This window comes from Condylura cristata, unplaced genomic scaffold (genome assembly GCF_000260355.1).
Source record: "Condylura cristata isolate star-nosed mole 26May11 unplaced genomic scaffold, ConCri1.0 scaffold00013, whole genome shotgun sequence".
Classification (NCBI taxonomy): Eukaryota; Metazoa; Chordata; class Mammalia; order Eulipotyphla; family Talpidae; genus Condylura; species Condylura cristata.
Window position 1 is genome coordinate 29,533,596 of NW_004567114.1, and position 13,771 is coordinate 29,547,366.

The 13,771-nt window shown below is 34.0% G+C and overlaps 1 protein-coding gene across 1 annotated transcript in view; it reads left to right on the plus strand.

The window, feature by feature from the left end:
* Positions 1 to 13,771, plus strand: part of KCNH5 (potassium channel, voltage gated eag related subfamily H, member 5) — a 258,103-nt gene that overhangs the window by 167,905 nt on the left and 76,427 nt on the right. The window contains exon 8 of the mRNA XM_004681802.2: positions 1,762 to 1,961. Coding sequence (XP_004681859.1) covers positions 1,762 to 1,961 — 200 coding nt within the window. The remainder of the gene's footprint in view (positions 1 to 1,761; positions 1,962 to 13,771) is intronic.

A 13,771-nucleotide genomic window follows, 5' to 3' on the forward strand; every position in this document is an offset into this window, starting at 1 on the left:
CCTGTGTGCTTTGTCCATCTGCTGGTCTGCTCCCCTCTCTAACTTTGGTGATTCCTCTCACCACCCATGAGCCTCTGGCCTGTACCCCAGTTTATTTATGCACAAATAAATAAATCTTAAAATATATATATATATATACACATATATATACAGATACATATATATATTTAATAAAAAATGTACATGTTTTTTCTGTTTGCTATTTTAAATATAATTAATAGTGGAACAGAGCTAGTGTGTCTTATTATCTCTCTCTCTTTTTTTTTTTTTGGCTTTTTTTTTTTTTAATATAAATATTCAAAGATTTGGAGACCTGGTTGAGAAATGTCAGCACTAAATCCTTGCGACTCAGTTTTGACAAAATATCATCTATCTTAAAAATTTCCTTCCACTGGCATCAAAAATCCCCAAATAACAGCAAGAAAACAGTAAATGCTTATAAAATGATAGCTTTCTGTTGTGAAATTATAATTCATTTTACTAAGAGAACAATTAAATTATTCTTAAAAATTACTGAATGCTTTTCTAAAAGTAGATTCAAAATCTTAAGATGTTCTACCATCTTGGTTTTATACCATTTCTATCAAGTGGGATTTGGTTAATGAAATTGCAAAATAAAACAACCCACCTTTGTAAAGGGGGGTCATTTTTCAAAGACCTACAGGAACTAGCATGCAAGTAATTATTGTCTTAATAATTATCTTGTTCATTTTCATATCTCGTATTTTACTCTTTTTTGGTGAAATACTTATGGACTGTGTGGTTACTAAACATTGTGTTTACTGGATTTTAAGGGGTGTAGTAGACTGCCCCCTTTTCATAGGAGCTTACCTGTAACAAAGAAATGGAAGCAAATGAACAGGGTAGGGGTGTTGTGTGACTGGAGTTCTTGGTGTGCCCAGTTTGGGCTGAATCACTGTTTTTTCTTTCTTTCCTATTTTTTCCCCCCAGTAATGTTGATTTGCATACTAAGAGGCACAGGTGAAAACTTTTACAGGATCAGGTAACATTAGTAGCCTGACTAGATCTGGAAAGGGAAGAGTTGGTAAATTATTGGTTGAGAAAGAGGATAACACTTCACAGGAATTAAAAAACCCTTTCACATATGTAGGGAAAAAGTGGTCTGCAAGTTGGCTTTACTTTTAATTAAAATAATAGACTAAAAAAGCTTCCAGCCCTAGGGAACTGGAATTTCTAGACTCTCCTTTAGTTTTATTTAGCTGTTAATTCCAGTCCTGTTCATTTCCAAAACTTTCTGAAAATGGGTACTTTAATTTGTCTCTACTGCATACATTTCTGATGTTTTGTCAAAAATATTTATAAACAGGGAGATATTCCAATAGCTGGATTGGACAACAGTGAGGGAGCATACAGATTTCTAAACTGGATCATCAATCCCAGGAATACGTAAAGTCATTAGGCTTCACTCAGGAGGACAAGGCTGAAGGTTGACTAGTCATCAGGCTAGACTTTCTTACGCAAATTACAGTTTGGATCATTTAGTTCTTCATGAAATCTATTAGCTCCTCCACTATTTTGTCACCTTAGCAAGAGTGGTGCCTGCCTATAAAATCATGTTTATCATATTGAAGGTAACATTAACAGAGTGAATACCAAATTCCAATCAAACTTCTCAGGAATTGAATTTAATTTACTCCTAAAAGTTGATAGACAACTTACTCATCGATTAGGTTACTATTCACATGTATATTTTTTCTTTATTGGGATATTTGTTTTATTTTATCATTTCTTCTCTTTCAGCTCTTCTTTATGCAACTATTTTTGGAAATGTTACCACAATTTTCCAGCAGATGTATGCCAACACCAACCGATATCATGAGATGCTGAATAATGTTCGGGATTTTCTGAAACTCTATCAAGTCCCCAAAGGCCTTAGCGAACGAGTCATGGATTATATTGTCTCCACCTGGTCTATGTCAAAAGGCATTGACACAGAGAAGGTATGGGTTACTTTTGTTGTTATTTATTATTTCAGTAGGAACTTCAAGTATTGTTGCCATCCTACTCACATACTGCTTGCCTAATTGGTTCATAAATGTTTCTCTGCATTTCATAACTAACATGTCCGTCAATCATGCTATTGATTGTTTAGGAGGTACAGAACACTTAACCATTAATTACCAATTAATACTAGTTATCACACTTAAATTAGAAATTGTGGTCCCTGAAAACAACTAATTATTCCTTTTCCTCAAACTCTCTCATTACCACTTAATTTGCTGCATTTCTTGAATATTCTAATGGTTCTGCTACTTTTCTTGCTAGATTTTATTCATGATTTTTCCTTCCTTGTTTTGTACATTAAATTTATAAAGAAGCTCCTTGTTCAAAAGCTAAAAAATTGTATATATTTTATACTGTCCTCCACTTAAATCTCTTCCCTCCCTTTCCTTGTATTTATAAAATAACATTCTTTATTTTTCTCCTTTTCTTACACAAATCAATAAAACTATCCTTTTCTCCATTCTCTTGATATTTCTAATTTCCTGCTTCTCTTTTTATTGGAGATGCTTAACTTTTTTGATCTCACATTTGGGGGAGAAGGACCCAACATCCTCCTTACAATAAATAAAACCAAATTAAAAATAATTGTCACTTCCTACATTCAGTGCACTCATATCAAATATAGGAAGTGACAAACAGTACTTGTACATAAGAGTTTTAGAAAAAAAACCCAGATATTGAGCTAGTTTACTTTACAAACATTTGTGGGGATTATTATTTGGGGTACTGTTTTTTGACATATGGTGAGATCATTCATTACCTGTTTCCCACAAATTTGATTTATTTTGATCATACAGAGTTAAATTGAATTTTTTTCTTTAAGAGTTGCTCAATTAGCACCTTTCAATATAAAAAAAATAGTAGATGAGCAAAGAGATGTTTAGAAGAAGTTCATGCAAGCAGGTCGTTTAAGGAGATTTAGTATTACCAAGTAGTTTAAGGAGATTAAGTGTTACCAAGAGCTGAGGTTAGGTGTAGGGGATGGGTGTAGAATGTAAGAGCACAGAGGGAGACCTTCAGAGGCAGTGAGACTGAGCTGTTCAGGGATAACTCTGTGGAAGAAATTTTGCAAGTTGCATTATTAATTGTATGGCCATCTAAGGTACAATGTGTGGTCACAGAGGGAAAAAAGTAGACATTATATTTCTGTGGAATTTGATTAATGTACATCTAGGCAATATATGGTTAGTAGGGAGGGTTTCCAAAGACTGATTTAGAATCATCTTCAGGGGTGCAGGTGAAAGTTTGTTTAAGGCATCATGAAATGCAGAGTGACCTTTCACACTCATTTTCAGTGAGACTGAAATATGTCAATCACCAACTCAGTTAAAAGCTTTGTTTTCTAGAAAATTCAATGGTGTCATATAGAAGCTGACAGAAAACATGATAAAAATGGTGGCCTTTTTAATTTAGAAAGGAGCTTCACCCAGAACTAATGCCACAGATGAAATTTGTGGCAGATTTTTGAAACTGTGCTTTGTGTTCCTGGACATCAGAGGCTCAGGAATGGATTTGAGTAGATTCTCGCAAGCTTCCCCTCAAAGACCTGCTCAATTACCTGCTTGACAATGTAGTTCGGGTACAATGCATTGGCATGGTGTAGCTGAAAGTGCCAACACCAGGCCCCAGGAAATATTTTCTGTGTTCCAATTACTTTTCATGGCTTTAGTCTGTTTATTCATAATTTATAGTCACAGTAATGTGCTTCTAATTATTCGACTATTCAGGAAAAATGGAGTAATAGAAGGCTATTATTAAAAATGAAGTGAGGGCCCTCCCTGGTGGTGAAGTGGGTTAAAGCACAGCTCTGCAAGCTGGCCACAGCCACTTCAGTATGAGTTTGACCCCTGCCCCGGAAGTGATCCACATGGCACAGCAGACCTCTCCTGTCTCGCTTACTGCTTCCCTCAGCAGTGGACTACATCAGTCTGCCTGTTCTGCTCCCCGCTCTGGCTCTGGTGAATCCTGTCACCACGCCTGCGCCTCTGGCCTGTACCCCAGCTCTAATGCATAAATAAATAAATCTTTTTAAAAAAGTCTATATTAAAAAATTGAAGTGAAACCTTAATTCAAATGAAAGAGTAATTGTACAAATAAATAATAAAATACTTTGTAGATAAAAAAAATGTCAAGGATCTGGACACTTCTTGGTGATGCAGTAGGTTAAAACAGTGCTATGAAGCTTTCCTCATCCACTGCAGCACAAGTTTGATCCCCGGCCAGGGAGTTGACCCACATGGCTCAGCAGACCTCTTCTGTCCCACCTACTGCTCCCATCTTTAAAAAACAGTCAAGGATGTGCATTGAAACTGAATGGAGAAAACTTCAAAAAAATATTGAAAAACAAGAGACATAGATACAAGTAACTGTGGTAAAGGTGAAAGTTGTGTTGTACATGTATAAAACATACCTGAAGTTTAATATGACAGCAAATTTCTCCATGGTTTTACAGATTTCTTCCATTTTATTATGTAAATCCACACTCAGGTTGATAAAAATTAGCAGTAAGTAATAATAATTACAGTGGGAAAAAAAAAAACATGAAAAGCATGACAAAGCATTGGGCTGGGATGGGGGGGTATAGGAAATCTCACTAATTGTATAGTCATTGACAATAAATTTAAAGATGCATTTTAAGACTACATACCATATACTCTGTTGGAGAAGAAAAAAGTTTGACATGCAATTCTGGTTTAGGAGAGAATCTAACAAGCAGAGCATCAGTCCCATCTTCCTGATGGATATTCAGTTATTTCATAAATAAATAGTACTTAAAATTTAGAACTTTAAAATTCTATATCAAAGTCTTAAAGCATATACACAAGAATTTGTAGTCAAAACAAAGAAACAGGACTGGACTTCACTATGGGTAAGAACAGAATATGAGTAGAAGACACATTGCAATGATGAGATTTATATGTTAGTTATTATAATTATAAAATGAGATAAATATCAAAGAAAATATTTAGTGAGAATCAACATGCATGGCTTACCATAAAGAGCAGAAGGACTGAGAATTAAATGTAAAAAGTAAGAAAGTATGAAGTAGTTAGAAAAGAATATGTGAACATATTTATCTCTTTACATATTAAAGTAATGGAACATATAACAAAATAATTGATAAATACATTTGACGAATATGTAAAATGTCTTAAAACATGAAAATGAAAATAGATAAAGCATTTGTAACAAATATCACACGTGAAGTTAATTACTTTAATGTGTAAAATTATTTGATCAATCAATAAAAATATATAATAGCTTACCTTCATTTGTAATGATAAATATTGAAACAGCAAAAAACTATTTTTGTTATAATAAATGGATGAAAATAATGCCCACTCATGGCAGCTCTTGTGATTCTGGTTTCTGTGTAATTTGGTAGGGCATTTCTTGGAAACAATTTGAACAAAATAAAGTTCTAAATTTTGGGATATTTATATTTCTACTTCATTAGAAAATATCCTTATACCTCGTCCCTTCTTTGTATTCTCTTGACTGATGTCATTCTATTTTATGATTTAAAAATGTATTTTTACATCAGCTAAATGCTCATATTTATTTTGGATATATTCCTTGAGTTAGACTCTACTGTCCTGCCATCCATCGTGTCCAATGAAGTCCAGCAATGAACTCCTCACTACCTCCCATAAGCCTGCTCCACTGACATTTTTCCCTAAGGCAATAAATGGAAACTCTATTCTTTTGGCCTTTTATTTAGTACAGAAACTCTCATATTAAAACCTCCCCCAAAACCTGTTGTTTTCATCTTCAGTTCTTAAGACTTCTGTTGTGTCACCACATTCAAATCACCAATATGTCCTACCTGGGTCATTGTAAAGTCTAATAACTGTTCTGTGCAGTCACTTTTTTTCCTTATCGTATATTCTCAGCACACAGACAAAGAACTTATGTGACTTTCATAATAGAGCTCTGTATCTATCCATACAGATATGGATAGATACACCTTTATTGTCTTCATCTATACTATATACTGTTTTGATAAAAAAATGAAATTGAATATACTAACATACAAGAGTAGAAAATAAATAAAAGTTTGATGACAGTAATCATAAATTTTTGTTTTAGTTACAGCCTCAGAAATATGGATATAATTTAGGACAGAGCTTTAATAAACAGCATCTGAATAGTAGCACTTATCCCATATTTGGTATCAGAGACCTCTTTTGGGCTTCCATTACTCAATCAAGTACTTTGTATTACTCTGTTTCTCATCACATTTTGTTGTTTCTTTCAAATATTTTATTAATGGTCGCTATTAGATTTAGCTATGAGATATACTACAAACAATTGAAATGTAATGTACAAAGTCAAATATTTTTATTCTGATGCTTCTTTTCTCTTATTAGTTCTTAAACAGTTATATTTTTAAGTTGCTAATACAATAGAATTTAATGATGCGTTGCATTTAATTAGAGAAAAACCTTTGCCCCAATTATTGAGATTTCCTTCTGTCATTTCCACATATTTAGTTTTATAGATCTTAAAATTCAGCTGTAAGCCACAAGCAAGTTAATCACTGTGATTTAATTCAGTCTTAACTTGCTTTATATGAATAATGCTTTCTCTAATACAAATTGTGGCATTTAAGTCTGTACTGACATGGAGATTGTAGCAATTCTATAAAGAAAGATTGTTTTAGGCAATATTTTTTTTTAAGAACAGTAGTTAGATTAATTTTATTTTGTTGAAAGTAATTTATTGACTAAAGTATAGTTACTTTAGATTCTTTTTAAATGTAATAACAAAATCCATCCTCTAACATTTGCTACTTGCTAATATTTTATATACCAAAGACTGAGAAATGGGTAAAACGAATAATGATTGAAATGGAAAAGAAGACAATTATGGGGAAAAAATAGAAAGGATGACAGTTAAAACTCAAAAAAAATATATCCTGCAGTTCAGAGTGACTTTAATGGGAAACAACTCAAATGAAGTAAATGGCTGGATACTTTATTTTCTGCTTTTAAGAAACACACAACTTTATAAAGCCATGCGGACCACATGATTTCCTATCATTGGATGTTTTCCAGTTTGTTTTATAGAATGAAGCTGAAATCTTTAGCATTTTTTTTCCTATTACCTTGCTCTATTCCCTAACATGTCGCTTGAAAAAAAATTGGTAGGAAAGATCTTTGTCCTTTATTTCTCACTTGTATGTTTTGTAAAAGCATAAAATATCACTAGGAAGTTGCCATAATATAGAAACTTCTTGTTGAATTATGCAAAACATATGGGAATAATTTGTCTCTACAATTTTTTTTAAAGATTTATTTATTTGCGCATACAGAACTGGGGTACAGGCCAGAGGCTCAGGGGCGGTGAGAAGCTTCACCAGAGACAGAGTGGGGAGCAGACAGGCAGATCTACAAAGTACACTGCTGAGGAGAGCTGCGGGCAGGTCAGGAGAGGTCTGCCACGCCATGTGGTCACCTCCGGGGCAGGCGGGAATCGAACTCATGCGGAAGTGGCTTTAGTTTCTCAGTGCTGTGCTTTAACCCACTGCGCCACCAGGGAGGGCCCTGTCTCTACAATTTTAACAAATTAAGATTTTAATTCTTTTAAAAGTTCTGATTATTTGAAATATGAAAACATGGTATTTGAAATCATGGTACTATGGTCTTTCCAAATACAGTTGGCAGCATATTTTTTTCTACAACTTGAAGTTACTTCCTTTTTAATCAATTACATATAAATGATATATAAGACTTAGAAAAGCATGTCTAATCATTTTTCTGTATTCCTAAAGAGGGACAACATTCTCATATAGGGCATCATTTTCTTGGGCATCAGTATTTAAATACTAAGGATTTTATGGTGATGTACAGCTGAGCCAAAGCCTTACAAGAAAAATGGTAAAGGTCAAGGTGCCTTTATGCATGTTTTATAAATATATGAAAGTGAATATAATAAAAAGAAACTCAGTTTTTCTGAAGATAATACTGAAAACACTGCTTGTGCTTGGATCAAAAGGTAATAATCATCCCAATATAACACATGTTAATCAGGCAATAGGTAAAATATTATATTCAGCTTCTAGCGGGGTATTTTAAAGGAATGAAGTATTTAAACAAGCAGTGATCTGTCTCCTTGGAGGAAATTCGCTCCCTGCTGTTGAAAGATACTGCAGAAACTCATACAAAATGAATTTACAAGTCCTGTTCTAAGAGTACATGATAATTGTGTCTGAATGACTTGAGATACTACTTGCTATACAGCTCGTCTTTTTGGCAATTCAGATACATATATTTTAGAGAGCCTGCATGAAAAGAATTGTAGATAAAAATTCTATACTAATTCTATAATTATTTCCTGTAACTTTTTGTTAGCACTTCATGTACTGTAGCTTCCAAAATTAAATTAACCACATTTTCCCCAAAGTCTTAGAACAAATACCACTTAAAAAAATTATGAGGCTCCAGAGCCCCTGATAGGGGTAAGCCAGGCCAGAACCATGGGAAACTGGAATATTTTTCTAGTGCATTCTAAAATGTAACTTGTTTGTTACACCAGGAGGCTGTACCTCCTCTGTTATTATAATGAACTGTTCTTCAGCTTTTTGTGAAAACAGCATGCTCCAGATAGCTGAACTGTAACCTTCCTACCTGTACCTAAAGATGTGAGGGAATATTAACTATTGTTACATACAATGGTGCTCTCCAATTGTTGCTTACCAGAATATTTAAACGTCAGCATTCAGTTACTATTGACAGTTTTTTCTAGATGAACTGCAGATCATTTATTCCAAATTGTTTATTGAGGTAGATTTATATATTTGTATGAAGTGCAGATCTAATATGAAAAGGTAGATATTATCTGAAACCTCTTCTTTTTTTCTTTCCTATGTCAGAACTTAAATGAAATAATGATCCTGGATTCATTAGAAATATTACAAGTAGATGAGAGCTTCACATAATATTCCCTGTGATAGTAATTGGAACTTTCAATCATATAGGTAGTTTCTCATTGCTTTTAGCATCATTTGAGGGCAATCTTTATATTTTTGTTAGCAATAAGAGAATTATTATACTTCTTATGTACATAGTAGTAGCTAATAATATTTTTCTTTAGTAATGATAGGAAATAGTGTGTGGCTTAGATCCTTAATGAATCAAACCACTCTCTAGAAATGTTAAGTACTTACTTTTCACGCACCAAGTAGAAATTATTTTAGCACAGTTCTGAGGGTCAGTTTATATTTATTTTCTCACCACTCTGTTACTAGGCCCACAAATCATTTGATAATTGTTACCCAGGAATGAGAAGAAGGTGTCCATAGAGAGTCACAAGTGACTTGATCAGTACTTGCTTTACCTAGACCCTGAGCTAAAGGAATGAGATCCGTGCATCCAAGCTCACATCTTAAATGGAGATTCGACTACTTTACCTAGTAGGCTGGATGTGAAAAGTGGCCACCTACTGCCTATCTGAGATAAACAATAATGAGTGCTAGCAAATAATTTAGTCTATTGTGGTTATAATTGATTTCTTCTTTTCCTAGTCATAAACTGTAAGAACTCACTTAGGCCTGGTGGCGCCATTTTTAACTATATAGTCTGCTTGGTATTAAGTCTGTACAGTTGCCTCTAAATATCAAGGGACATAGAGCCTCAGCTGGAAGAAGAGAATTTGGCTTAATAAATATTTTTATATATACTCAACTTGACCACAAATACACAAATCTATTTTAGACTTTGGGGGGAAATTATGAAATCATGAATGATTCCACATGCTGCAGAGGGAATTAAAGTATGAGGAGGTATCTTTAGCCAACCTATTACTTTGTTCCAAATTGCCTTGATTGATTTGTTTACAAAATCCCAGTAGAGCAAATATTCAGCAATGGCTATTATAATGCCTATTTTTGAATGAATCAGATGCTTCCTACAACTTTCTTGCAGTTTACTTGAAGGTAGGATTATGCAGGTGACTGGATTTTATAAATTGAAATTGTTTAAAAGAGATGGTTCCTCTTCTACAACTTCGGTTATTTGACTGTGTTTATCTTTCTTCTAAGTCTTTGTGGCTTTCCACTCACCACCCACTCTCTCTGCTTTTATGATAATATCTAAAAGATGTTTGTCTTTGGGTCAGGCTGATTGTTTCTGAGTTTAGACTGATTTATATTCTATGAAGTACTCAAAAGCCAGTTTTAGCTCTTTTACTAGTAGTGCTAAGTAACCACAAATGTCCCTGACTAGAACAGCAAAAGGCAGCAAGAATGTGGAGAAAAGAGAGTAAACAGACTATAAGAAAACTTGCTCTGTAAGTAAGAGATTTCTCTGTTGGTTCACCACCATTTGCTTGAGAGGCATCTTGGTGGTAGAATTCAAGGCTTGGTTTTGGCGTCAGGAGGGACACGTGACTGCTTAAACTGGCAGTTTTCTCTGAATTTTGCTTTTCAAAGTGTTAACCTTTCTTGAGATCAGAGACTCTTCTTTTTCTTGAATTAACTCTTCCTTATTCCTTTATGTGTTGAGTTTTCTTGAGTAAATCTTTACTTCCCAAATTTTTGCTAGGGTATCTCTGAGACATAGAAGATACTGATATTAACTAGAGAGGATCTATACTATGGTAGAATTTGCAAGCCAGAAAAACCCATCTTTTAAAATTTGTATCCACATCAAAGAGAAACATGGTTTGATAGAATATTGTAGTAATTTCTATGAAGTGGTAAATTAAAATGAATTTAGGCCCATTGTAATGTTTTTCAGAACCTAGTGGGGGAGAAACAGTTAAACAATGACATAGACTAACATGTGATTCCAAGTTGTGATTGTGCTTGAAATACAATATAGGGAGCTATGTCAATTTTTTTTCAATGATGACGTTTATTGGTTTATTTCTTCATAAGTTTATGGAGAAAAGGATTTTATAAAATCCTTTTCTTTACCAACCAAGTCTCACTTTTAAGCCTACTATTTTGCATATTTCAGAACTGTTTTGATAATAGCCACTTCTTTTTATTTGATATAAATTTATTTTTATTTCTTTATTTTTTACATCATTCTTCATTTTGTGCATTTTATCATCTTGGTTGTAATCCACATGGACTTCCCACCACCAGTTTACCCATGTACCATCATCATAGCCCTGTTTTCTCTTCCATGCCACTTTTGATCCCATCCCCTTTTTCACCCCTGTAAAATGTCTCTGGTTTATAGTTGTTCATTTTTTATTGGTTTTTCTTTAGTATAATTGATTTTTTTCTTTATCCCTTATGTTCCTGCTATGAATAAAACCACCTGGTATTTTTCTTTTTCTTTATGGCTTATTTCACTAAACATAATCCCTTCCAGCTCCATCCATGTTGCTGCAAAAGGCATGAATTTATCTTTTTTTGATTGCTGAGTAATGTTCCATTGTGTATATGTAACATATCTTTTTAATCCAGTCATCTATTTTGGAGCATTTGGGTTGATTCCATGTCATCCCTATTGTAAGCAGAACAGCAATAAACATGGGAGTGCAGGTGTCTTTTTGAATCAGTGTTTTGTGTACTTTGGGTGATACCTAGGAGTAGGATTGTTGGGTCATATGGAAGCTCCATTTTTAGCAGTTTGAAAAACCTCTAAACAGTTTTCCATAGTGGTTTTACCACTTTGCAGTGTAGAGAGTTCCTTTTTCTTAATATCCTCACTAACATTTGTTTTTACCAGTTGTTTTAAAATGTGCCATTCTCACTGGTGTCAGATGGTATCTCATTGTGGTTTTAATTTGCATCTTCTTTATTACAAGTGGTGTTGAACATCGTCATGTTGGTTGTTTGCATTTCCTCTTTGGAGAAGTGTCTTTTTAGCTCTTTTGCCCATTTTTGATGAGGTTGTTCACTTTGTTTTTATAGAGTTTCATCAGATCTTTGTATATCTTTGTGATCAATCCTTTTTCATGAGTGTTGTGTACAAAATTTTTCTTCCAGTCAGTGGGATGTCTCTTTGTTTTCTGTAATGTCTCTTTTGCTGTACAGAAGCCCTTTAACTTGATGTAGTCCCAGCTGTTTATCCTTTTCTTCACTAATCTTGCTTTGGGTGTTATAGCTTTAGAGATGTACTGAGGTGTATGTGTCTTGCTGTGTTTCTCCTTTCATCATGGTAGTTTGGTGTTCATCTCATTTCTTGTATGTCTATTTTCATTCTTTCTTCATACTTGGGAACTTCTCTTCAATTATTTCTGTGAATATTTTCTTGAGTCCTTGGCTTTTCTACTTACTTTCTGGGAGACCTGTAACTATGATATTCCCTTCCCTCATGGTGTCAGATAGCTCTCAAAGTGTTTCTTCAATGAAGTGTTTCTTCATTCCTTTCCCTTTTAATTTCTCTTTCCTTTTCTGTTTAGATTCTCTTTATTTCTGTGTCTTCTAGGGTGGTTATTCATTCTTCCATCTCATCTATTCTGTTTTCACTGCTTTCCCCAGAATACTTTATGTCCTCCAGTAGTCTTTTAATCTCCTGTATTCCTTTTATTTCCTTTTTTTTAAGGTTTTGTTTCATTCTTCAGTTCATTGATTCTCTGTCTCATATCATTTTTTCCCTTTTCATCTTCTTCATTTTTGTTATGGTGATTCTAAGTTCCCTATCTGACAGGTTGAGCAGTTCTTCTATATCTTCATTGATTTCTGGTGACTGATCTTTTTGTGGTGAAATTTTCCCTTGTGGGCTTGCTTGGGTATTTATGTTTTTTCTTCTCCTTGTCATTTGCTTCCTAATGTTTTCTATGTGTTGAGACACTGTGTTACTAGTATTGGCCAGTATTTTTTCTGGGTGCTCTTTCTGTGGTGGCTGAGGACTAGTATATCAATTTTTTTAAGGGGAAAGTATGAATCAGTAAATTAGGAAGCTGGGGTTTATATAAGACAGAAAGCAATAGAATTCAGACTTAAAAGCTAGGTAGGGAAACAAACTGTTCCTATTTTATAACACAACTGAAATTTCCTATGTATGAGTAGTCAAATAATTAGTTTGAAAATGAAAAAAATGTAATGGAGAAAAAAACCCAAAGATCTAGTTATTCCATTATCTACTAATACCTCATTAATTAACTGAAATTAATTGACTGTATGTGTATGTGGCCTTCACCTTCCATGTGCCATAGAATAATTTCAATTGAATATTTTTGTTGATTAAAGATTTGACTTATAAATAACACATGACTCTATACAGGAGCATACTGGTACTCTAATCTGCATTAAAATAATCAGTCCATTTTGTTTAAAATTGTTGCTTTTGTGGGCAAGCCTTAGAGAATATGTTTATGAACACAGTATAGCTTTATGCATCTGTTATTACCATTTCTACCAAGGGTGAATACATTTTAGAAGAGTATTTATAGAACCATTTTTGTCTCTACAATCTTTATTTAATAAAAATGTATAGCTTATATATAATCTGATATATAAGCTAAAAAGGAATAACATATAGTAAATTGCCCATAATTCTAACTTGTTACATTTATACTGTCATTTTATGAACATATATTTATCTTATAAATATAGCTCTCACGGCCCTCCCTAGTGGTGCAGTGCTTTAAAGCACAGCATTAAGAGGCTTGAGTCACTTCCACATGAGTTCGATTCCCGCCGGCCCCCGAGGTGACCACATAGCATGGCAGACCTCTCCTGACCCCGCCCGCTGCTCCTCTCAGCAGTGTACTTCTTCAATCTGCCTGTTCTGCACACCCCACTCTACCCCACTCTGTCCCTGGTGAATCCTCTCACCCTCCACAT